At 47.6% G+C, this 25,030-nt stretch overlaps 1 protein-coding gene, 2 non-coding genes and 1 pseudogene across 4 annotated transcripts; 2 read left to right on the forward strand and 2 right to left on the reverse strand.

Annotated features, from left to right (window-relative positions):
* The first annotated feature begins 2,358 nt into the window (after nt 1-2,358).
* LOC144726574 (5S ribosomal RNA) lies at nt 2,359-2,477 on the forward strand. The gene has a single exon (XR_013587309.1). It is a non-coding gene; the product is annotated as a 5S ribosomal RNA (ribosomal RNA).
* Nucleotides 2,478-3,138: 661 nt separating this feature from the next.
* On the reverse strand, nt 3,139-3,257 carry LOC144726572 (5S ribosomal RNA). Its single transcript, XR_013587307.1, has one exon. It is a non-coding gene; the product is annotated as a 5S ribosomal RNA (ribosomal RNA).
* A 672-nt stretch (nt 3,258-3,929) lies between these two features.
* Nucleotides 3,930-4,038, forward strand: LOC144726586 (5S ribosomal RNA; annotated as a pseudogene).
* A 339-nt stretch (nt 4,039-4,377) lies between these two features.
* Nucleotides 4,378-24,452, reverse strand: HM13 (histocompatibility minor 13). 2 transcript variants are annotated; one of them, XM_078604813.1, is made up of 12 exons: nt 24,225-24,451; nt 16,492-16,590; nt 14,870-14,952; nt 14,620-14,708; nt 14,180-14,265; nt 13,500-13,625; nt 12,816-12,873; nt 12,008-12,091; nt 11,339-11,375; nt 10,703-10,805; nt 9,515-9,600; nt 4,378-6,527 (listed from the first exon to the last, which is right to left on the reverse strand). In XM_078604813.1, exons 1-12 carry the CDS (start codon nt 24,399-24,401, stop codon nt 6,449-6,451), a joined length of 1,107 nt encoding a protein of 368 aa, XP_078460939.1. In that variant the 5' UTR covers nt 24,402-24,451; the 3' UTR covers nt 4,378-6,448. The 2 variants fall into 2 exon arrangements, with proteins under 2 accessions (XP_078460939.1, XP_078460940.1); XM_078604814.1 differs by lacking the exon at nt 4,378-6,527 and adding an exon at nt 8,030-8,186 and having other exon boundaries at nt 24,225-24,452.
* Nucleotides 24,453-25,030: the final 578 nt, after the last annotated feature.

Consider the following 25,030-nt stretch of genomic DNA (forward strand, 5'->3'; position numbering starts at 1 on the left):
GGGCAGGCGCTGCTGAAAAATGAAGTCATCCGCCTCGTGGTTCCTCTCCGCCTGTCCGTCGGTGTCTAAGATGGCGGCTCCAGCAGCAGACGTAAGATGGCGGACCCCCTCGCGCGCTGATGACGTCGATGCGCGCGCTTGGGAACCCACCACCACGTGGCGCTCGCCGTTCCCGCCAAAAGTAGGCCCAGGCGCAATGGCGGGAATCCCCCATTCGTTTTGGCGGGAATCTGCGGGGCGACCTTGTAAAATGTCCCCCACCGTCCCCGCTCCTCCCGACGAGCTGATCTCCGCCAAGATGGACGCGGCGGCGAGCAGCAGCTCCGCCAGTCGGGAGTGCGCCTCACGAAGCCCGGCGTCTGTCCCCGGTCGCTCGGCCGGCGCCGTCGACGGACCCTGCAGCGTGGGCAAGTCCTCTTCCTCACCCCCCGCCACCAGCGGCTCCGAGTCGTCCAGGTCTTCCTCGCGGTCAATCCCGTGGGTCCTACGGGTCTTCCTCGTCTCCATACTTGGAAGCCCGTTTCACTTCTGACGCCAGATGAAGTATTGGAAAATGACGGCAGGAAACTCCTTGACGGGAACACACTTCTTTTATTAAATCTTGACTTGTAACAATACAACGCGTGGCCTCTCTTCTTCACAATGCACTTCTCTTGACTCTGGATTCTGTGCTGCCGGCTCTCTGTGCCTCGTGTAGACTCCGTGCCTCGGCTACACTCCTCTCTCGCCTCGTGTAGACTCTGCGCCTCTGCTACACTCTCCACTCGCCTTGTGTAGACTTTGCACCTCTCTCGCTGGCTACACCGTATGCATACTCGGCTCGTGCAGACCTTCCTCTCTCGCTGGCTACACCGTATGCATACTCGGCTCGTGCAGACCGTTCTCTCTCGCTGGCTACACCGTATGCATACTCGGCTCGTGCAGACCTTCCTCTCTCGCTGGCTACACCGTATGCATACTCAGCTCGTGCAGACCGTTCTCTCTCGCTGGCTACACACTACACATTACTCAGCTCGTGTAGACCGTTCTATCTCGCTGGCTACACACTATACATTACTCAGCTCGTGTAGACCGTTCTATCTCGCTGGCTACACACTACACATTACTCAGCTCGTGTAGACCGTTCTATCTCGCTGGCTACACACTACACATTACTCAGCTCGTGTAGACCGTTCTATCTCGCTGGCTACACACTATACATTACTCACTTCTACTCTCCATTACTCTCCTCTCTGGGCTCTATCTCTGCACCTTCGTCTTCATTCTTAGATGGTTCCACTTCTCCCCTGCTCCTCTGTGCATCACCTTATATACCCCTTCTTCCCGGGAGACGGAGCGGATGCGGACCTCAACGTCGGCACCGCTCCTCCGTTACCCAATCCCCACGCGCTATCCCCACGATCCGGTTCCGCTCAGCGCGTGTTTCCACTCTCCGACCAATCACACCGCGCTGCTACCCGATCACTCCCTCTGGGCGCGTCACCGGCACACAGCCAATCAGCAGCACTACCCCCACCCGCGCACTGACGCCTGCTCCTCCCCGTCAGCGCGCGTCACCACACACACACCCGTACATACGCGCTGGCACACGACATATACACCCAGCGCGTATCACCACTACACAAGTACTAACCAGGCTCGACCCTGCTTAGCTTCCGAGATCGGACGAGATCGGGCGTATTCAGGGTGATATGGTCGTAGGCGAGAGCTCAGAGAAGATTCAGTAAATTCATCTTTAACGTTATTAGGTTTCTGATGATGTTATTTTCACAGCGAATGAGCGATTCCCATGAAACTCGTGTTCACCATCAGCTGCAGATCGCGACCCCAGAGCTCACTTCTGCCACTGTCAAGACCACAGCCCTTAGGGCGCCGTGGCTCTCAGCGTCACGGTGCAGTGAAGCTGCTGAGCTGAGTTAGAATCCCGGGCACGGCTAATATCGGTGGTGTCGAGTGATATGCGAACCAGGTCAGCCTCTCTCCACCCCCACCACTTCCCCACCAACCCGCAGCGTCCACCAGCGTGGTGAAGTATGCTCAATCAACCCCCAGGACAGGGATTCATCCATCAGTGGATGAACAATGTGTGTACGTCATGGTTTAAATACACACAAATACTGTATATAAGTATGATCACAACTCTTCTTCTGAGATAGATGCTCAGCTGGGAGGCTGCAGCTGCTGCTCCAGAGATGAGACCACTTGGCTTTGCACCGAGACGTCTTGAGTTGAACTCCACCGTGAATGCGAGGATGACTGCTGGAGGTGTCTTCACACACGAGAAAGTTAAATCAGCTCCGGCAAAGGTGAGTGACAAATGCGTTAGAGATGAATTTACTGAATCTTCACTGAGCTTTCGCCTACGACCATATCACCCTGAATACGCCCGATCTCGTTCGATCTCGGAAGCTAAGCAGGGTCGAGCCTGGTTAGTACTTGGATGGGAGACCGCCTGGGAATACCAGGTGTTGTAGGCTTTTAAAAACTTTTTTGCGTTTTCGTGTCTCCAGGGGGCGCTATTTAGTCCACGTTTCACGCGCACGCAGCCGAACTGGCGTTTCAATGTCTATAGGGGGCACTGCCTATTCAGGGTCAAACTCTTGACTACTTGGGATTCAGAATTTGAATTCACCAGGTTTTTGTTGGTTTAGAGTTGTATGTTTTATTGCATAACCACGATAAACATGGCAGTGGCTTGTGGGGAGGCCTTCATCCGGCAGTGGATTGACTAAGAGCTTTTCGATTTAAAGCTTTCGTGACTGCAGGGATTCATATTCTTGGTTCTTTGAGTAAAAGTCACGTAGAAGGGAAATAATAAAAATTCAACAATAAAATTCCCAGAACGTTTCGATTGCAACACAAGCAATCATCATCAGGTGTGAAAACCACAGGAGTGAATCGTTTCATTAGCAATGGTTGACCACAGGAACAAACTCTGGGCTGGTTTTGACAATCAGTGTCTCACCAACAGAGTGAGTGAACGCTGGTGAACTACGGGACGTTCATATGCAAGGGCCCCTCTGTGAGCTGTGGGTCCCAGTGGAGCACAAAACTCTACAATGCACGACACCCAATGCGACACGCGGGGTAGACAGCGCTCCCCCTGCTGACGGAAAGAGGCAAAAGCCGAGAACTAAAAGCCTACAACACCTGGTATTCCCAGGCGGTCTCCCATCCAAGTACTAACCAGGCTCGACCCTGCTTAGCTTCCGAGATCGGACGAGATCGGGCGTATTCAGGGTGATATGGTCGTAGGCGATAGCTCAGTGAAGATTCAGTAAATTCATCTTTAACGTTATTAGGTTTCTGATGATGTTATTTTCACAGCGAATGAGCGATTCCCATGAAACTCGTGTTCACCATCAGCTGCAGATCGCGATCCCAGAGCTCACTTCTGCCACTGTCAAGACCACAGCCCTTAGGGCGCCGTGGCTCTCAGCGTCACGGTGCAGTGAAGCTGCTGAGCTGAGTTAGAATCCCGGGCACGGCTAATATCGGTGGTGTCGAGTGATATGCGAACCAGGTCAGCCTCTCTCCACCCCCACCACTTCCCCACCAACCCGCACCGTCCACCAGCGTGGTGAAGTATGCTCAATCAACCCCAGGGATAGGACAGACACGGTTTGTGGAGGTCTTCATCCATCAGCGGATTAACAAAGTCTGCACGTTTTGGTTTAAACACACACACACACGTACTGTACGTAAATATGGTGACAACTTTTACTCTGAGATAGCTGCTCAGAACTGAGATGTTGCTCCAGAGCTGAGACCACCACTTGGGTTTGCACCGAGACGTCTTGAGTTGAACTCCACTGTGAATGCGAGGATGATTGCAGGCGGTGTCTTCACATAAGAAGTTAAATCACTTTGTCCAAAGGTGGGTCACAACTAAGTTAGAGATGAATTTACTGAATCTTCTCTGAGCTTTCGCCTACGACCATATCACCCTGAATACGCCCGATCTCGGAAGCTAAGCAGGGTCGAGCCTGGTTAGTACTTGGATGGGAGACCGCCTGGGAATACCAGGTGTTGTAGGCTTTTAGTTCTCGGCTTTTGCCTCTTTCCGTCGGCAGGGGAAGCGCTGTCTACCCCGCGTGTCGCATTCCGTGTCGTGCATTGTAGAGTGTTGTGCTCCACTGGGACCCACAGCTCACAGAGGGGCCCTTGCATATGAACGTCCCGCAGATCACCAGCGTTCACTCGCTCTGTTGGTGAGACACTGATTGTCAAAACCAGCCCAGAGTTTGTTCCTGTGGTCAACCAATGCTAATGAAACCATTCACACTTAGGTCGCCTGGCTGATGGGATTCGTACGGCGTAACAACCCGATTTGCACTGCACTTGCAAACGTGAAAACTTCTCGCGGTACAAACTCGATTAATTCTCAAGGTAGTTTATTTGCTTCTTGTTTTTTTTTTAAACTTTAAAACACTGCGGCTGAAACCAGAGGAACAATATCATACAATGCATACACGTGACAGGAGAGCGCATCAAGTCTTGCTGCAAAACGTCAGTTGAAAGGTAAAATCTCGATCGACTCTTTAAAAAGAACCCTTTTACACACAAGCCAAACGTTCGCACCGTCGCAACCATTCAGTGGGAAATCTTGAATCGCTTTCCCAAACAATATTTGGTCGGTGCTCTCAATACCATGATACAAAAAAACAACTCAAGGGCTCCCACCGCCCCCACACACGTCCGGCAGAAGCACTTGCATCAACACGCCAATGGTGAAGCGGTTTTGACATTTTGAGTCTCCTCAGCAGGCTTGTCAGGCCTGTTCAATGTTGATGGGTTGCCACGTTATTGGAGGTTAACCTCCGTTTGCGTAAAGGGGGCAATGTTAAATATGAAAACAAGCCATCGTGTAATCGAGCTCACTGCACCGTTACCTTCCCGAATGATGCAACCTTGTGTCAATCCATTCCTACCTCAAGAGTCCTTCACCCATGCCGTGCTGGTCACAGGGGGAAATTGTTTAAGCATACTTCACCACACTGGTCAGTGTGGGTTCGAGAAGGCCTTAGGACCGGTTCGGATATCACTCGCCACCGCTGCTAACCTTTGCAATCGAACTTGATTGCCAAGGGCCACCTGGGTTTATACCGCATTGCGATAACCACCACGTGACAAAGCTCCACCACGAGTCACGTCTGGGTAAGCCGTCCATTAACTTTCATGGAAGTGCGTGAAATTTGCCGAATTTTATTTTTGTAACAGCCGTTGAAAACGAATGACACTCTCATTGATCTCTTTCTTCAGCCACGTCCATTGAATTTAACATGATTGCATTGCCGTATTTGCAGCGAATCAATCCCCCGCTCTCAAGGTTGCTACTCCAAAAGAAAATGAACAAAATGCCAAAGTAATTCTTCCCAGTGTCAGCAACAGAACCCTGAACACAAACTGCGTTCAGAAATCTTTACTGTTGACAGATTGAGGGGGTTTGCTTGGAGTTAAAGTCTTGGAACGAGGGCACACTGACGAACCATATCATGTGTTGAAACAACAATAGTTCAAAGAGAACAGAGGTTATAGCGACCGTGTTGCCGCTGAAATAAATGACTCATGATCCGGAATAAATTAAGACAACTCACACATTAGCCAAACTGCATTGTGACTTGTTTCAGTTTAGACTGTATGGAAGTAGTTCTGAACAATGACTGGTACAGCATTCCAAGCTCAACAAGGGTTGGGTGATACTGGTTCGTTAAAATACATTTCACCAGCCAAACCTAACTCGGAATACGCCTAATCATCGTCAGATCTTGGAAATTAAGCTGGCGCAAGGCCGGTCAGTACTGGGGATGGATGAACATGACCAGGGACTTGCGCCGTGTTATAAACCACCACCTCCGATGTCATGTTCTAAAACCATCCCAACGCAGCAGGGCAGAGTGATCACGCCCCTCCAAGACATGAATAACTGCTGGAGAAACCTTAAAACAAACACTCGCTGGTGAATTGTCACCTGCACCGAGTTTATTATGAGCAACCCTGGAAACTTGGCATGGCAATGATACAGAGTTGGCGGAGATCTGTCTGGCCAATGGAAACATAAATTGAATGAGACATTTGTTTTGCAGGCAAGAAGACATCTCTCATGACACCCTCTGCCGTTTGATTAAACGCCATCCGAGGCTTCGGTTATGGCCAAAAACAAAGCATTGCTCCATCTCCGACTGACGGTGCCGTGCAGCAGTAACTGCATTGCGTCAACACTTCAATCCGCACGAGCTAACCCGCGTCAAGGCGAACAGCCCGATTGAAAAAAAAGATTAGCACGAAAAGCAAAATAAAATTTAAAACGGACAAAAAATTACAAAATGCGGGTCATTTCATTTTGTTTAAATAATACAAAAATGAAATTAATATCATCATAATAACGTTAATGACAATAACGATAATAATCATAATAAAAAAAACTGAGTAAATCGGCGAGCTGGATTCAGTCGCCTTTCTTGTCCTCAGGCCCCTTGGGGAGCACTGAGTCCTCGGTAGCTTTTTCCGGGGGTGTCTCTTCATACCTGGGGAACATCGGTGCCTGTCAATGCTCAGCGCGCACCGTGCAATCGGCATCACCGCAACGCTCGTTTAGGGGCGCACGGGGATTCTTGGATTCTGCTATCAAAAACTTTCCACTGTCAGCGAGTTCGTGCACGAATCAAACTTTTTAAAAATCCTTTATATTAAGTTCGCTTGCTTGCTTGCTTGCGTGCTTGCTTGCTTACAACCGTGCAAATCTTTCGGTCGTTTTTTAACCCACTTCCCGTGATCCAATCGAGCTGACATTTTGCACACAGACTCGTTGTGCGAGACAATTAATGTTCGTGAAAAAAAATTTCCAAAAATTTTACACTGTTTAGGGAAAACAAAGTAAATATTTAATTACCAATTGCTTAATACTGGCAGACAATCATCTGACCCATAGGTGGCAGCCATCTCAAGCCAGAGGACGAGAAGACTCTAGCCGCCACGCATATAAAGGATTTATAGTGAAAATCTTTGTTTTTACGGGTTTACTTGTTTATATCCACGTATGCGTTTGCACATCTTTATAGCAATATCACAGGATTGAGGTATAAAAAGACATGTGTCACGCTGCCTATAACAAGGAAAACCAAAGGGTGTACAAGGGTAGTAAATTTACCAATTACACTGGTCAACACACTTTTTCTGGCATAAGATATTCCAACGGCTTTAAGGAAATTTTGGGGTGCCGATTCCAAATCTGGCATCGGTTTTTGTCTATCACATCAGGTTTTTGAGATATCAAATATTGCATTTTCAATAAAAACTGCAGAAGAAAAATATTAAATAAATGTGGATATCTGCATAAAATTATGTTATAAACACACTATCCTAAAAATACAGCACCATATTTTTACACTAAAGCAGTCACTGACTCGCAACAACTTGCAATCATAAGTGACAGTTAATTTTGGGTAAAATCAATGAAAATGGGGTATGCCGATAGCATAAAAATGAGATGTGATAGAGCAAATCTGAGATCAGATTTGGAATCAGCACCCTGAAATTATATTCTTAGGTTTTTTCGGTAAAGTCACGTAGGTAAAAAAATTAAGATGAATAAAAGTTAAATTTTTTTACCTACGTGACTTTACCGAAAAAACCTAAGAATATGAATCCATGCAGTCACGCAAGCTTCAAATCTACCCTGAAATTAGTCTAAAACAGCTGCAAAAGTCCAAGGCCAGAAAAAAATGTTTTTTTTTTTACCAGTGTAATTGCTCAAAAGGTTCCAATTCCAATACACATGCGAGCAACGGGTGTGACATCAACTCATCTCCTCTGGTGGCCCTGAATCAACGCTGGAAATTCCACATTCCTGCAATGGGGGCCAATCTCTCTATATGAGGATACTTGGTTATTGAGTTATTGCATTAGTGGTAACTGAAGAGAGGGAGAGGGCACAGCAGAGTTAGTGGCGAGTCGGTTAGTCTGCTAGAGGGCACTCGCATGCTGTACCGCTGTACGGCGTACGTTGGGGGTAGGATGGGGGTCGTGAGCTCCCCCTCAGCCATTAACGTCTCCGGCGGGGGGACTGGGAGGGGCCGGGGTTGGGGAGGGGGGTGGGGGCCCCCTGCTCCCCCACACTGGCGATAGGAGGGGTCTGCGGGGGATCGTCCGATCCCGGGAGGGGATCCTCCAAGGGCAGCTCGTAGCTTTAGAAGGCACGAAGCACGGGAGAGAGAGAGTGGGGGTGGAAGGTGGACAGAGAGAGAAAGAGGCGGGGGTGGAGATGTGGACAAAACAGAGACAGGGAGGAAAGAGAGAGAATTGCTGGCAGGGATGGGCACACACAAATGCAGACATATTCACAAAGACACACAAATGCGCAGACACACAGACACAAGACAATGATCCCCTGTGTAGCGTTCACAGATGTTTTTGGGAAAGTGCTGTTAGCGAGCGCCGATGAAGGCCGGCACGGCATACGAGAGGGTGGTTGACCAGCACCACAGCAGGCCACCTTTGTCTCCCTGGTGGCGATGCTTACACACCACACCAGGTAGTAATTTTAGGCTGAGTCGACCTAGGAGAGGCCCAGGAGCTATTCAGATAACTGTCACTGGTGTTGGCCGTGAACAGGAATCGAACTCGGGTCGCCTGGTTCGTAGCATAGCGTGCTAGCCACTGTACCACCGCTCCCCACACACAGACACACACCAAGACAGATGTAATATGAGAATATCCGGCTCACTGACGTATCACACCTTGTCATGGTGATTGGCTCTGCCGGTCCTGGTTTACAGCCAATGGGGGGAAGCCTGGGGGCATGGCCCTGACGTGATGGAAGGGTGACAGCTATGGAGATTGGTTCTGCTGGCTTTGGCCTCAGCCAATGGGGAGATGAGTCAGGGGCGTGGTCCCGGGAGCTGACGAGGGAGCCTGGAAGATTCGACGCAGGCTAACGAGGATTGGCTGAAGCGCACCACGTGACCCGGGTATTAAAAATAGGGGTAGAGAGGAACGACACGTGGTCAGAACGGGAACCAACGGAGGAAGGAGCCACGCGGGAGCGGGGCTCCGAGTTGCCACGTGGCGGTTGCGTCTCTCTCGGTCTATCTGCGCCTTCACGTTGTCTATCGGCAGCGTGAAGTAGCTGTAACCCAAAGTGAATAAAAGACGGATTCCAGAAGTCGTCTCAAAGAGTCTTATTACACAGACATGAGATTGACTACCGGAACAGAGGTCGCAATATGAAAGGCTCACAGCTGAGTGCTGCAAATTGTCATGTATGTGGTTATGCGTATGTCCTGTATATACTTGATTATGCGCATATGCATGCATTCACGTACGTACATGTGTATGTTTATGTGCGTTTGTGTATATGTGCATGTTCATGTGTTTGTGTGTGTACATATTCATGTGCATGTGTCTTTTTACGTGTTCATACTCACAAGGACACGACACACATGTATATGTGTAGTGTTCTTGTGTGCGTGTGTATACATGTCACTTTATGTGTGTGTGTGTTTTAATCTCTCACTTAAACATCTCCTTGACCTCTCCCTTGAGCAGAGCCACCAGCACAGGCAGCCCAATGCAAGCAGGGACCAAATACAGCAGCGCCGGCTGCAGGGAGACAGGCACAAGGAACACGCCACACGGGGACAGGCAACACAGGGACATGCACCACCAGGGTGAGAAGGGAGCACGTGGATGCAAACGGAGGAGACAGAGGGACACGATGACACACGGGGGGGGGGGGGGGCGGGGAGCATGTGAACACAGACAAGAGACGAGACATACACAGAGACATGGGACATGTGAATACAATCACACAGGGCAGGGGACACAGACAAACACACACATGGGGACAGGAAGCATTTCGATACCGAGAGGACACGGTTAGACACAGACAAAGAAGAGATAATGGGGAAACACCGGGACATGGGGAAACACCGGGACATGGGGACGGAGGATAGACGACAAGGACACACAGAGAGATGGCACGAGACATATGAACACAGGCACACAGGACAGTGAACACAGGGACAAAGGAACACGTGGTTAGGAAAACACATGAGATCACAGGATCATGGACATTCAGTAAACAATTCAAAGTGGATTGCCCACTAAAAAACTAGCTTACGGCAGACCTCATCTCCCATGAACAGCTCGAAGCCAGTGGTGGAAACTCCATGTTCCTATGGTGGGGGTCGAGTTTGCCCACAGGGAAAACCACTGGAGACTTCCCACAATGGGGTACTCATTGTATCGACCACGGCGGAGGATTTATGAAACATGCCCAACGTTTTCAACGTGATGCGCCAGGAGATCGAAATGAACTGGCAACCTCTGGACTTAGGCCATCTAGTATGACAAGAGAGACACCATACTCTTTGGTTCTTTTGGTAAAGTCACGTAGGTATAAAATAAAATAAATCACGTGACTTTACCGAAAGAAAGGAAATAATAAAATAATAAACATAATAAAATAATTCTCACGACGTTTCGGCCACAACGCAAGCAACCGTCCTCAGGTGGAGAACAGGTCGTGATAACTATTTTATTATGTTTTATTTTAATTATTTTATTATTTCCATTCTACGTGACTTTACCGAAAGAACCAAGAAGATGAATCCCTGCAGTCACGAAAGCTTCAAATCAAGAAAGAGAGACACCGCCGCTGTGCTGGTCGTGTAGCCATCAGGGTGAAGGGTCACACGCTCACCTGAGCATGCTTGAAGGTGTGCATCACGAAGATGGTGAGACCCAGGCCGAGGATGTAGGCAAGGAAGCTGACGTAGAAATACGTGCGGCTGTTTTTCTTCAGGCTGTTCATTCCAAACACAGATGATGATGATGATAAAGGTCCCACTTACAGTTGGTAGGAACAAAGTCTTGCTTTTTGTGTTTAGTTTGTTGGCCTTCCCCACGCAACTCCGATTACGTATACATACACATTAATCACAAAGAGAGTTGCGCATAGGCAAAGCCCAGGCCAGGTTAAGACACCTATAAGGTATTGATGACCACCATTGCCGGGAATTCAACGTAGGCCACCTGGATTATAGAGTAGAAAGTAAAACACTGCTCAGTACATGAATAATGGCCATGCCATAGACACGAAGCCAGCGCCACTGGGAGCCGGGGTTTGACCGCAGGGTCTGGGTGTCTCTTTTTTGTCTTGTAAATAATGATAGTTAAATACAGCCCTTCATTGATTCGCTTCTGCATGATGGCCTCCCCACACAGTGCGGGCTTGTAGGGTTTAATTCATAGCGCAGTGCGCGAGCAACTACCTCGCACGCACACGAGAAAACACTCCGAGAAAAAACAACTCACTATTTGCAAAGTAAATTGTTACCTGATATCAAAGCGGAGCAGGAGGGCAATGAAGATTCCTGAAATAAGACAATACGACTTTACATTAGGCTTCATTCGCATTGAACGAAGCTGACAACGCTGTAAGTAAGCCTCGGGTAAACCTGCAGTGAAACAGACTTGACACCAACATTAAATCTAAGCCTCACTCTCCCAACGACCAAGGTGTTAGTCAAGAGCTGTCTTGTGATATCAACGCTACGGGCAAAACAAGCGCCCGCACCGAGCGCGTCGCCTTGCACAATTAACAAACTTTTGTCGTTTATGTTGCAGATCTTGATCCATGTCGTAGAGAACAGACTCCACTGCAATATTAATACATGATATAGACCATTGCCCATGGAATTAGACAGGCAGGGAGGCAGGTGGGCAGACGGTGAGAATAATGGGCACACAGACAGACAGGGAAATAGTGCAAATGAGACAGGCAGACAGGTAAGCAGACAGTGAGAAAGATGGGCACACAGATAAGACACGGAAATAGTGCAACTGAGACAGACAGGCAGACGAGAGCCGGACAGACACAGGCAGGTAAAGAGAAGAAAGTCAGGCACCCAGATGGACAGACAAGCAGACAGGCAAGCAAGGGCATACACACACACACACACAAACATGTAGGAAGACAGATGAATGCACAAATGGATGGACGGACCTGGTATGACGATGTCGCCGAGTCCCAACATGGCAAAGTTGCTGGCCTCCAATCCCCTCTGCAGCAGATCTTGGGGGAACACCACTGCAACAAGACAGCACTCGTGAATCGCATAACTATTTTCCCGCAAGGTGGGTGACGATAACTAGCTCATAACAAGGCCACCAATGCACACGTGTAAAGAGGCGGTGTAGCCAGCCTCCCCCACAAGCCCGGCTGCCCCTTTTTCTAACGAGCGTTGATGTTGACAACACAATTCACGTGGTTTCTCATTTTATGGCCAAGATCAGCGTTCTGCCTTCCGAGCCATCCGACCACCTCTAAGTAAACGTTATACTGGTAGGAACCTCCTGGTTACACCAGCCCACAGGGGATTATTGTGTCCGTCTGTCCGTCGTGCATCCAAAAATGGGAGGGGTGGGGCTGGGTGGAGAGGGGAGGGTGGGGAGGGGCTGGGTGGGGAGGGGCTGGGTGGGGAGGGGAAGGTGGGGAGGGTGGGGTTGGGTGGGGAGGGTGGGGCTGGGTGTGGTGTGGGGCTGGGTGGGGAGGGGCTGGTCACCCCGTGGTGCCCATATAAAACTCAACGTTTAACCTACTCACGCCGGCTTGTGCCCGCCCTCACAGTCGGCCATATTTGCGGAACACACCACGCCGCCGTTGACCCAGGCCATTGACCGAGCAACTCAACGTTCCTACCAGCTCCCTCCGCAGGAATGTGTTCCTTGTGACAAACTGCACGAACGATTGTGTTGTCAGTCAATACCAAACGAGCCCCACTCAAGCGGACAGACGGACGTAGCGGCCTCACGTTTGATCGGAGCCTCGAACGACTTCGCCACAGTCACCATGACGTTAGTGCCGAACACCTGGGCGATGGAACGGAAGCATGAAAAGAAACATGCGCACACACGCGGAGAAACGATCACAAACACAGAAAGACACGCGACAACGCATCCATTCATCGAGCACAAGTGATTCTTACTGGTGCCGATTCATCTTAATAATCCATTATGAAAATAAAGTTTTCTATTGATTAGCACTGCGCTATAAACCCAACCAAATGATTTGGGTTTCCAGCCTCAGCGAACAGCGCTGGTGATATCAGAACTGGTCATGGGCCTCCTCCCTAGGTCGATTCAGCCTTCACTCAAAACCTGGTGCGGTGTGACAAGAGATCACCCGTCGTGGTCCGGAGTACACTAGCATCGTTCCGGCCTTCAAAGATGCTCGCTCACAGCAGAATCTTAATATTTTAGACTGTGGAGGAATCCAATGAGCTAAGTGGCTCTTTAAAGCTTTCGTGACTGCAGGAGTGCGTGCGTGAGTGCGTGCGTGCGTGCGTGAGTGCGTGAGTGTGTGCGTGAGTGCGTGAGTGCGTGCGTGAGTGCGTGCGCGTGCGTGAGTACGTGAGTGCGTGCGTGCGTAAGTGCGTGCGTGAGTGAGTGTGTGATTGCGTGAGTGAGTGTGTGATTGCGTGAGTGCGTGCGCACACCCAGAAGATGTCGTAGATGAAGAGGCCGCCCAGCAGGATGCACCCAGTGCACACGTTGTTGAGATGAAGCAGCTCCACTCCGTTCAGTGCAAATGCCAGCCCAAACAGGTTGTTGGCGATCCAGTGCTTCAGCGCGACACGGCCGACACAACCACGGTTTTAACGGCACAACCAGTGGCACTTCGTTCGTAATAATACTACTGTACTTGCAAGGCGCAGCCCTGAAATTGCTTGCTCACTCCCACTGCCGGCAGAAAAGGCGTCCACAAGAGCGAACACAAATCGAGGGTCTACTCTTCAACGTTGACATGTTGGAAGGAGTGGGCGTCAACCAAACTTTAACCCCACCGCACGCAAACCTGCCGATTGACTGACTGTGGTGTAACCAATTTTATCCTGCTGCTGGGTGGGCAGAGGAGGTGGGGCGAGGGGGATTTAAGAAACCTGCACAATTGTTTCTACGATGGAATCTAGCCGGCGACCTCTGGATTGCAAGTCCAATGTGCTGCTAACCATTACACTGTGGCAGTTTCCCACAGCGTGGACAAGGTGGTGATTATTCGTCAGACGATGAATTAAAATAAGAACGCAAGCAAGGGTGCAAGCGAGAGTGTACAGGTGTGATTGTGCGATGTGGGTGTGTTCATTGCAGATTCCAGGAAAGCGAAAGGAGGTCACACCTTCTTGAGGATGTACCAGACGCCCACGATAGAGCTCAGCACAAGGCAGAAGAGGTCCTTACGGTCAAACTCGTAGTTCAAGATCTCTGCATAAACCAAGACAGGAAAATAGCGTCTCAACTGTGGCCAAAACACAACGCACAACTGTTTTGCGAGTGTGCTTTGAGCGCCTGCGTGCGTACATGTGTATGTCACTGTGTCGTTGTTGGTGTGTGTGCGTGTGTTGGTACCACTGTGTGCACCCCGATGCATGTCCGCGTGTCGTCGTGGGTGTGCGTCTATTGCTACGTGTGCGTGGCTAGGTGTTCTTTGTGTCAATTTGCGTACTCTCGGTACTGTGTGAGAGTCTATGCCTGCGTGTCGTGGCGCTACCCGTGTCCACCTTCGTCTGTGTGTCTGTGTGCGTCTACGGGTGTCTGTGTGTGTGCGTGTAGACTTACCCTCACGTGCCTCCCCAGTGCCCTGTGTGAAGAGCAGCTGATACTGGGAGGCGAAGGCTGCACCCGGGAATACCCGGGCCATGGCAGGACTGACAACGTAGAACACAGAGACAAAAAGACATGGTACCAAAAACAACACCTCCCACGTTGCGCTGCACTGGCGTTCATAGGTGCGCAGTGGCAGCACTTGCCCCAACAGCCTGTGTAGACTACATAGGGGATCTTTATCTTTGTGTGTGTGTGTGTTCACCTGATCGTGTGTGACAGAGCCAGTATCCCCAGCACAAAGAAGTACATGGAGAGGAGCAAGTTGATGTACTCTTGCGAGAACACCTGAGGACACATAGTATATGCACAGAAATATAAGCAAACACAAAGATCCCCCATATAGTCTGAACAGACTGTTAGGGCAAGTGCTGTTAGCGCGCGCCTATGAAAGCCGGCACGGCACACGAGGGGGTGGGTGGCCAGCACCATGCCCGGCCGCCTTGGTCTCCATAGTGGCGATGTTTACACACCGCACCAGGTACTTATTTGAGGCTGAGTGGACCAAAGCAAACACACACACACAGTTACACCCACACATATCCATATACACATGCAGAAATGCTTACACCAAAACGCACACGCATACTTAACGACACAGTTTCAACAATGCACATGCATAAAGTAGCAGCTGCACACGCATAAAAATAAACACCCATACACAAAGAAACTGTTACATATACAACCCATATGTAAAAAAATACACACATTTTACACCTAAGACACAGATGCCCTATTAAGTCTGTACACCCATGCAGTTTCACACACACATACACATCACACACAAATACACTTACACACATGCACACACATGCACAATCTGTTACACCCACACACATAACTGCGCACGTATTCAACAGACGCACACACAGACGATGCTCCCAGCAAGGGGCGTGCGCTTAGACTCGATTTTAATTAAGTGTTTAGTTATTTTTGTATCAAGTTTCTCACTTCGCATGGATCATCAAGTTTCTCACTTCGCACGGATCATCAAATCCGGGTGGTATGGGAACACAACCTGGCACCATGGCTTCACAGTAATCACCGCATGTCAGTGGCGCGCGCATGTGTGTGTGCACGTGTGATTGTTTACTGGAGTTGAAAGTGCTGTGCACGCTATGTCTATGTGCTGTGTGTGCATGTAATACGGCTGTGTGTCACATACTAGCGGTGTGTGTGTGCGTGATGTATTAATAGTGAAAATGTTATGTACGAGTTTCAATTTAAAGCTTTCGTGACTGCAGGGATTCATCTTCTTGGTTCTTTCGGTAAAGTCACGTAGAAGGGAAGTAATAAAATAATAAAAATAAAACATAATAAAATAATTCTCACGACGTTTCGGCCACAGAGGATGGCTGCTTGCGTTGTGGCCGAAACGTCTTGAGTTTATGTTATGTACGAGTGTTCTGAGCCACATGCTTGCAGTGTCTTTAACATGCTCTTGGTATGCGTGCTAAATGGTAGTGGTGCCTGCTGTGTGTCGGCGGTGCTATGCTACATCAGTCTCAAGTGCGGTGTAAGTCTACCACAAATCAGCACCTTATGTCCTAAGTATCAGTGGTCTTGTGGGTGTGCGCTGGCATGCTCTTGGTATGCGTACCATACACTAGTGGTGTCTGCTACATTGGTCCCGAATGCACTACGTTCCAGCGGTGGGCATACCGAGCGTGAATGTCTGCTACGTTTCATCTACGAGTAGTGTGCGTGTGTGTGGTATAGCGGGCGAAGCATCAACAACAACCGCCAACGACAATGGCGGTTGTTGTTGATGCGTGCATCATGTGGCGGTGGAGTGCGTGCGTGCGTGCGCGAGCGGTGACATTGCACCTTGAAGAAGAGGTAGAGGCCAAAGAGCGTGCAGGACGCAATGATGGGGAAACGAGCAGCGTCGCGGCTCGTGATCGTCTCTGTCATGTCCGACGTCGTCTGCGAAAAAAACAACACGAGGGACACAGACACAAATACGTAAACATACAGACGCACGGAGACAAACACAGGAAGACAGACAGAGACAAAGGTCCCCTGTATAGCCTTTAAAAGGCTGTTGGGACAAGGGATGTCAGCGAGCACCTATGAGGGCCGGTGAATCACACGAGGGGGTGGGTGACCAACACCAAGCACAGACACCTTTGTCTCCCCAGTGATTATGTTTATACATCACACCAAGTACTCATTTAAGGCTGAGTTGGCCTAGGGGAGGCTCGGGACCGATTCAAATATTCACCACTGTCTGTGGCTATGAGAGGGAATCGAATTCGGGTCGCTGGGTTCGTAGCGCTGTGCGCTAACCCCGAGACTGCCACTCCCCATACACACAAATAAACTAGCATGTACGCAGACACACAGATGTACAGTGATACCTCGGTTCACGAACGCTTCGGTTCATGAACAACTCGGTTCACGAACAGAAAAGTTCATAAAAATATGCTCCGGTTCACGAACTCCGCTTCGGTTCATGAACAGGAGCCGCGGCCATTTTTATGCTAATTCCAGGCTGTCACGTGGTCGTGACTTCCTGTAGGAAGATCGTGGAGAGAAGCAGAGACACAGAAAGAAGTACTGTACTGTGAGTACTGTGAAGACACTTTCAGTGACTTTTTGATTTTTGGTGTGCTTTTTAGCACATACAGTACTGTACTGTACTACTGTACTGTACAATACTGTACTTACTGTATTGTACAGTTCACCCGTTTGAGTGCTTACTGTCTCCCACTCGCCTCCCACCTGCCTTCCTCCATGCCAGAAGTCATCTCAAGCAAGGTTAGTGTTCTCTCTTTATACATTACTATACTGTACAGTACTACAGTAATGTGTATTGTCATTTGTTTCATATTTTTGTGCTTCAAAAACCAAAAAAAAAGGTCAAAACGGATTAACCGGATTTACATTGAACCCTATGGGAAAATGTGCCTCGGTTCACGACCAATTCGGTTCACGACCAGAGTCAGTTCACGAATTAAGTTCGTGAACCAAGGTATCACTGTACATAGGAATGCAAGGATGCACAGATAGGCACACTAACAGAGATGCAAACAGGCACAAATGCAAATGCACACACAAACAAAGACAAAGATCCCCCGGATAGCCTTAGACTGTCAGGGCAAGTGCTGTTAGCGAGCACCTATGTAGGCCGGAACGGTACACGAGGGGGTGGGTGGCCAGCACCACGCCCGACCGCCTTTGTCTCCCCAGTGGCGATGTTTACACGCCGCACCAGGTACTCATTTGAGGTTAAGTCGACCTAGGGGAGGCCCAGGACCGTTTCAGATAATCGTCACTGGTGGTGGCCGTGAGCGGGAATCGAACTCGGGTCGTCGGGTTCATAGCGCAGCGCGCTAACCACGACACTACCACACAAACCCACATAGATGCACAGGCATCCAAACACACAGAACAATGAGATCATCGTTTTCAAATCGTTACGGACAGTTGGTTAATCTTCTTCTGGCGTGCTGCTGAATGTAAAAACTCAAAACAGTCCAGTTTACCGAGCCAGTTGATGGGGTTTCTGAGTGCCGTGGGCAGCCCTTCCATTCCTCTGCTGAACGATCTTTTGGGGCCATGGTTTAGGATATGATGCTTAGTGAGAACATATTCAAAGACAGCATGACATGTAGTTGATACCAACACAAACCCAGTAGTGCAAGTCTATTTTCAGCGAATGAGTCCGGGCAGAGGCTTGCTTTTTTTAAGGCCGAATGGCCCAGACAAGGTTTAGATACTAATTACTATTAGCATTGTGCATCTTGATCAGGAGTCAAAACTGGTAAATGCATAGGTGGCTCATGATCATAATGCTGGAAATACCCACAGGTCAGAGGTCGCAAACGGGTTTTGATTCCTTACCCGTACCCGGCCGCACCAGGGTCGCAAATGGGTAACCGTACCCGGCCGGGTACCCGTTCCCTATCCGTACCCGTACCCTACCCAAAATGAGTGACAAACGGTTACTCACCAGTGACTCACGGCCTACCCGTACCCGTACCCGGCCACACCAGGGTCGCAAACGGCTACCCGTACCTGGCCGGGTACGGGTAGCCGAGTATCGGGTAGGGTACGGGTATCGGGTACCCGGTTGCGACCTCTGCCACAGGCCCTGGCAAATTGGGGTCAGAAGCTAAAGAGGATTCTCATCTGAAATAAAATCTGCCCAATTTGGCATTGAGAAATACATGTCATGGGAGACATAATTGCCCCCCGCCCCACTACCGTCTACACAAGATTCACCCCTGAAGGGATCTCAACAACAGCTCGGTGATATCTATTTCTGCGGGCCATTCTCTCACACGAAGGGTAATTTCATGATGACGTGACGCCGATAGCAAAGTTGTGATATAGAATAAAAGTTCCCAAAAAAGTGCCCTCTTTTTAAACACTCGACTGAAATGCGGACTCCAATTCAGACGGATTAAGTGTCAAAAACTCGTGGCGAGGAGCCAGTGTGTTGAGACGAATGTCCCGGTAAACAAACCGTATTAATAGCTGTCTATTAATATGGAAGATTGCTTTATGTCTGCTCATTAATGGGGTTTTATTTCTCACTATGAAGCACATACTGCTTTATAAATGAGCACGGATTAGATGCGCTTGGGTAACTCAGTGGGATCAAATGCAAAACTCAAACAGTCAAACAAAATAAGCCAACATGCAAACTGTTGCAATTCAGAACAATATAACAGGGATGGACATCAAAGGCATTTCAAACTATTTATATCTATTTATGGTTAGTGGCATGTTTTTTGACATGATGAAAATATAATTCCCTATTCAGCAAATATAGTCTTATAGCCCTTTGTCAATTTGCTTCAAACTGAAAAACTTGCCCACACTCTCTATCATTTCGATTTAAAGCTTTCGTGACTGCAGGGATTCTTCTTCTTAGTTCTTTCGGTAAAGTCACGTAGAAGGGAAGTAATAAAATAATAAAAATAAAACATAATAAAATAATTCTCACGACGTTTCGGCCACAACACAAGCAGCCGTCCTCAGGTGAAGAACAGGTCTGTCGAGGCGACAGCGTCTAAATGAAACACCACCACGCTTGGAGCGTCTATTTAAGCTGGGTTGGAAGGGGGGGGAAATGCGCCTTGACAAAAGAATCTGCATATCAAGTCGCATTCCTGCATTTCCCATAAATATGCTAAATTCCTCTTGATATGCAGATTATTTTGTCAAAGCGCATTTTCCCCCCCTTCCAACCCAGCTTAAATAGATGCTCCAAGCGTGGTGGTGTTTCATTTAGACGCTGTCGCCTCGACAGACTTGGTCTTCACCTGAGGACGGCTGCTTGCGTTGTGGCCGAAACGTCGTGAGAATTATTTTATTATGTTTTATTTTTATTATTTTATTACTTCCCTTCTACGTGACTTTACCGAAAGAACCGAGAAGACTGTCTATCATACCGGTTGCTTGACCATACTTCACCACGCTGGCCCACAACGTGAGTAGAAAAACTAACTCGGACTGCCGCATTCAAAGTTCTAACCACTGCGCCACTGCAGTTCTGATAGCAGAAGGAAATCTTGCAACTCGCATTTCCAAGGAGCACTTCCCTTTTGGAAATTCTGTAGTAGGTAAATATAACACTCCGATCGTATTTACTGCAGCTGACGATCGGACTATGTTAGACAGCGGCTGAATGGACGAGCAATTTGCTGAAAGGGTGGCAATCTAAGAACTCGACGCTCATCGTCGCTGCACGTGGGCGAGGAGTGCCGATGAAAGAAAACACGAAACCCAATCAGCACGGTGGAGGCGCATGACTCCTTCTTGATTTCACAGACCGAGGCGCTGTACCAGATGCACTCGGAGGAATCTAGCTCAAAGGTTGCATTGGCACCACTCCAAGAGGAATGTGGTGACCCATTCCAGGGTTGACAGGGCCACGACGTGCAATGTGTGTTAGTTACATCATGGCCACCTACTGCATTACCAGGTGTTAGTGGTGGCGGAGGTGATATTGGTGGAGGTAGTGGTGATGAAGTTGAGTGGCAGTGGCGAGTATGGTTAAGATGAGATTGGTAGCGGTGATGAGTGTTGGTGGGGTTAATGATAGGCGAGGTGATGATGGAGTTAATGATAATGGTGGTGGTGCTGATGGTGATAGGAGGTGTGGTAAAGGTGATTAGTGTGTCGAGGGTTGTGTTAGTTGCAAAGAAGTGTGTCAAAAGAGTGTGAGTATTTAACCTAGCAGACTCGTCGGTGGGGTTGTTGGATCACACAAGGATCAAGTCCTAAACCACTGCTTTGAATAAGAGATTTTGTTTGATGACAATGATGTGAGATGCCACTCTGCTTTATGTAGGAAGCAGTATAGCCATACAGTCTCACAAAGCCCATTATTTCTATCACCTGCTAAGTTTGATTTCTATATTGAGGTCACTCTCGCTTCCTTCCAACAGGTAATAAAAACAAATATATTCAGAAAGGAATTTGACCAAGATTCTACACATGATTTTCTTGAAAAATACCCAAATCACAAAAAAAAATTCCCAGGTAAATATCTATCATATGCCACTGTAATTGCTTTTATATGTATTTTACAGTATTGCTTTCCGTCACAAATGTTCACTATTGACAATACAACTTCCCTCGTTTGAAATGTAAATGTTTTACCAGCCACGACCTTCAAAATGGGTAAGAGCACAAAGCTTGATATATTATACAGTTAAAACCTAACCATTGTACTTTCATACTCTTTGGTTCTTTCGGTAAAGTAACGTAGGTAGAAAAATAAGAGATCACGACGTTTCGATTGCAACACAAGCAATCGTCATCAAGTGGGACAACCACAGCAAGAAAAAACTGCTGAAGTCTAGTGTACTTTCCTTGAAATTCAAATCACAAACGCTGTATATAGTAGACTGAAATGGAATATCCTATGAAGTAATGTCTAAAGATAACACATTTACTGTGAATATAATGGTAATTTAATACAAACATTAATGGTGTACTTCATTCTTATTACCAATAGTGCCATCAGCCACAATCTATCCACTGCTGGATGAAAGTCCTCAAAAGTCGTTGCCCTACCACATGGTGTCGTGCTATAATAATATATCTAACTCCTGAACTGAACGAGGCCTCTGATCTCATCACTCCACCTCCCCGGTGGTCACGCTCGCAGGCATTTTTAAATCCTTTATATTAAGTTCGCTTGCTTGATTACGACCGTGCAAATCTTTCGGTCGTTTTTTAACCCACTTCCCATGATCCAATCGAGCTGACATTTTCCACACAGACTCGTTGTGCGTGACAATTAATGAAAAAAAAATTTGTTCCTAAATTTTACACTTTTTAGGACAAAAATATTATATTTAATTACCAATTGCTTAATGGTGCAATGCAATCATCTGACCCATAGGTGGCAGCCATCTCAAGCCAGAGGACGAGAGGACTCTAGCCGCCACGCATATAAAGGATTTATAGTGAAAAACTTTGTTTTTAACGGGTTATACTTGTTTCTCCTTTGCCTGCCATTCCATCACTAGTCTCATTTATTGACTGTCATGCCTGCTAGTCAATGTTTCTTGTACAAACCCATTTACTTTTCTCAACAAGCACTAAGATGTCTGTAATTTGTGTATATTTTTGTAGCTGCTTCTCAATGAAATTACAAGGATGCACCTCTCCGTCCGTACCTCTTTTCACAGTCGTTGCCCGATATTTTCAGTGTTCATATTTCCGGAGAATATTGGACCGATTGAAAACTTTCTTCCTTGGGCAAATTGCGAAGTTAAATTTTACAAACACACTCCAATCTGCTCTTGATCGCAGTCCACGTTAAATAATTACCTGAGGCATACATACCGTGTTATGTTTGCCTGTTTTGTCCATACAAAAATATAGATTTTATTTTCATCAAATATTTTCACTTTTGATCCAAAATCAATTCCTCTAATTGATATCCATTGGTACTTATAGTGACTGTCACCATAAAATGACATTTATGGGACATTATATATTATATATGCATTATATATGTGTCTTTATTTCTCCAATATTCCTAAAATGTATTCTCATGATCTTTGTTCCTGAGAATACATTTTGAGAGCTTATCTCCTTACAGATTTTGTATCGTTACCTTCCTCACGGAAACTCAGCACAGCTGTTCTATGCTTGTAAACAATTTTTTTATCCTTGTTGTATGTTTTTTTATTACGTCTGTTTTGACAGCTTGGATGACTGTATCAGTTTCCCACTGAGTTAAATGCGTTACTATCAATCATTCTGACCAGGACGAATGAATATCAAATACTTAGCCTTTCTAGACCACAAGGAGTACTATTTTGATTTAAAGCTTTCGTGACTGCAGGGATTCATATTCTTGGTTCTTTCGGTAAGTTTGATGATGGTTGCTTGTGTTGCAGTCGAAACGTCGTGAGAATTTTATTGTTTTATATTTTTATTATTTTATTGTTACCCTTCTACGTGACTTTACCGAAAGAACCAAGAATATGTTAGAAGTAAAATGATTTAATATAATAGTAAGGCAGACGTATTTCATTGACAAACACATTATATTGAGATAAAAACAGGTACACGTGGATTAATGACACACTCTAATTCAAACTGTTAAGATAAATAAGTGGGATTGGGCAGGACACGTTATGGCATGAAGGAATGATGGCCAATGATCAAGAATAATAACGGAATGGAAGCCAAGGAATGGCTAATACAGGGCGAGTCTTTTATAAGGGATAACCAAGTACTGTAACTTTTTTTTCAAATTTATTTGGGTATCGCCCGAGCATAATTTGACAAGGGTCGGCACAGACGTATTATTTACACACACCTGGCTGCGACCTGACAAAAAAAAAACACGTTACATTTTACTCTAAATTAATACACCGTTTTTAATTTCCAATTCATACGTTAACGCATTCTAACGAGACACAGCAAGAGGAACCATATGGGTTCGAGAAAACATATGCTGGTTAATTATACAAGTTTAATAAAAAAAATAACTGATGAGAAAGAAAGAGCGAGTGGGCTTGCAAAGGACACGTCATGGCTCGAAGGGACGATGCTAACGAATAAACAACGCAGTGACACCATTGGAACCTCCTTTGCCAGTAGCAAAATATGATAATTGTTTTTTTACCCTTTTATCTGGCCACAAAACTGACACCTTTGCATTCCGACCGCAGGTATTGTGGTCAATGCAAACATGGCTCCTTGTAAAAAAAAAGGTGTCAGTTTTATTGCCAGATAAAAGGGTAAAAAACCAATTATCAACGTAGTGACAGCCAAGGAACTCAACGCGTCGACCGAGGAAGACGGGCACACGAAATCAATTCGCGGGATCGTAAAAAGCTCGCGACGGCTCAAGAAGCAGTCCATCCAGCAGTGGCATGACCACGGCCGCTGATGGATAACACTGAGGACAATTCAACACACACATACATATGGTGCGCGGCCTAAGCAAACCGGCGCAATAATCCCCCACCCCTTCGCTCTTCGGGGCCCCGCCGCGTGACGCGCGCCTCCCCCGGTAGGCGCCCTCAGGCAAGACCGTGGTCGCGGCCTGGAGGCGGGGGGGGGAATACCGCGCCTCTCACCTTGGACTTTGCGGACTTGACGCTGCGCAGAGAACCGAAGAAGATGGGCAGCAGCGCCATGACGACCAGGGAGCCATAGGCGAGTGCGACGCCCTCGGGCGTGGAGGGAACCTTGGCCGTGGCGTTGACCGCCGCCTCGGCCACGGAGAGAGTTGCGTTCAGGTCCGTCTCCGCCATCGCCACGTACTCTTTCTGCCTCGCCGGCGATTCGATTCGATTAACTTCCTGATCGATTCCTTCACACGTCGGGGAATCGTTACGTTGGCTTGATTGCCTTGGGGGCTTTGAAGGGAATCGATTCTTCGCGCCGATTCACAGTCAGTTAAGAGATATTGTCGACTGGAATCGTTCGTGGAGATTGTGTAAACTGTGGTTTACAATAACAGCTGGCAATGGTTTCGGAATAGGTTGCCAGATCAGAGGTTTTTTTACTTTGTATATATTTGTATGTAAAGGGTGATCCAATTTTATGTACTCCTCTATTTACGAATATTCAACTTATGAACTTTCAGAGATACGAACAAACATGCCACCACCGCCGTGCAATAGGCGGCGGTGGTGGCATCGACATCTGCAGAAGTGTAAAGAACCAAATTCTTTGGTTATTTCGATAAAGTCTTAATCGTACTGAGTGTACTGGCAGTCTATAATGTAGACTGTAACCTGGTTCTTAACCTGAGCGAGCGTACTGGCAGTCTATAATGTAGACGTATTCTTGGTTCTTTCAGTAATTTTAATATATGAGAATAGGGTTTCCCCTTTTTCTGGCAACAAAACAGATGTGAAGATGTTAAAACACTAAATTG

Source organism: Lampetra planeri, chromosome 23 (genome assembly GCF_965212315.1).
Source record: "Lampetra planeri chromosome 23, kcLamPlan1.2.h2, whole genome shotgun sequence".
In the NCBI taxonomy this organism is placed as follows: domain Eukaryota; kingdom Metazoa; phylum Chordata; class Hyperoartia; order Petromyzontiformes; family Petromyzontidae; genus Lampetra; species Lampetra planeri.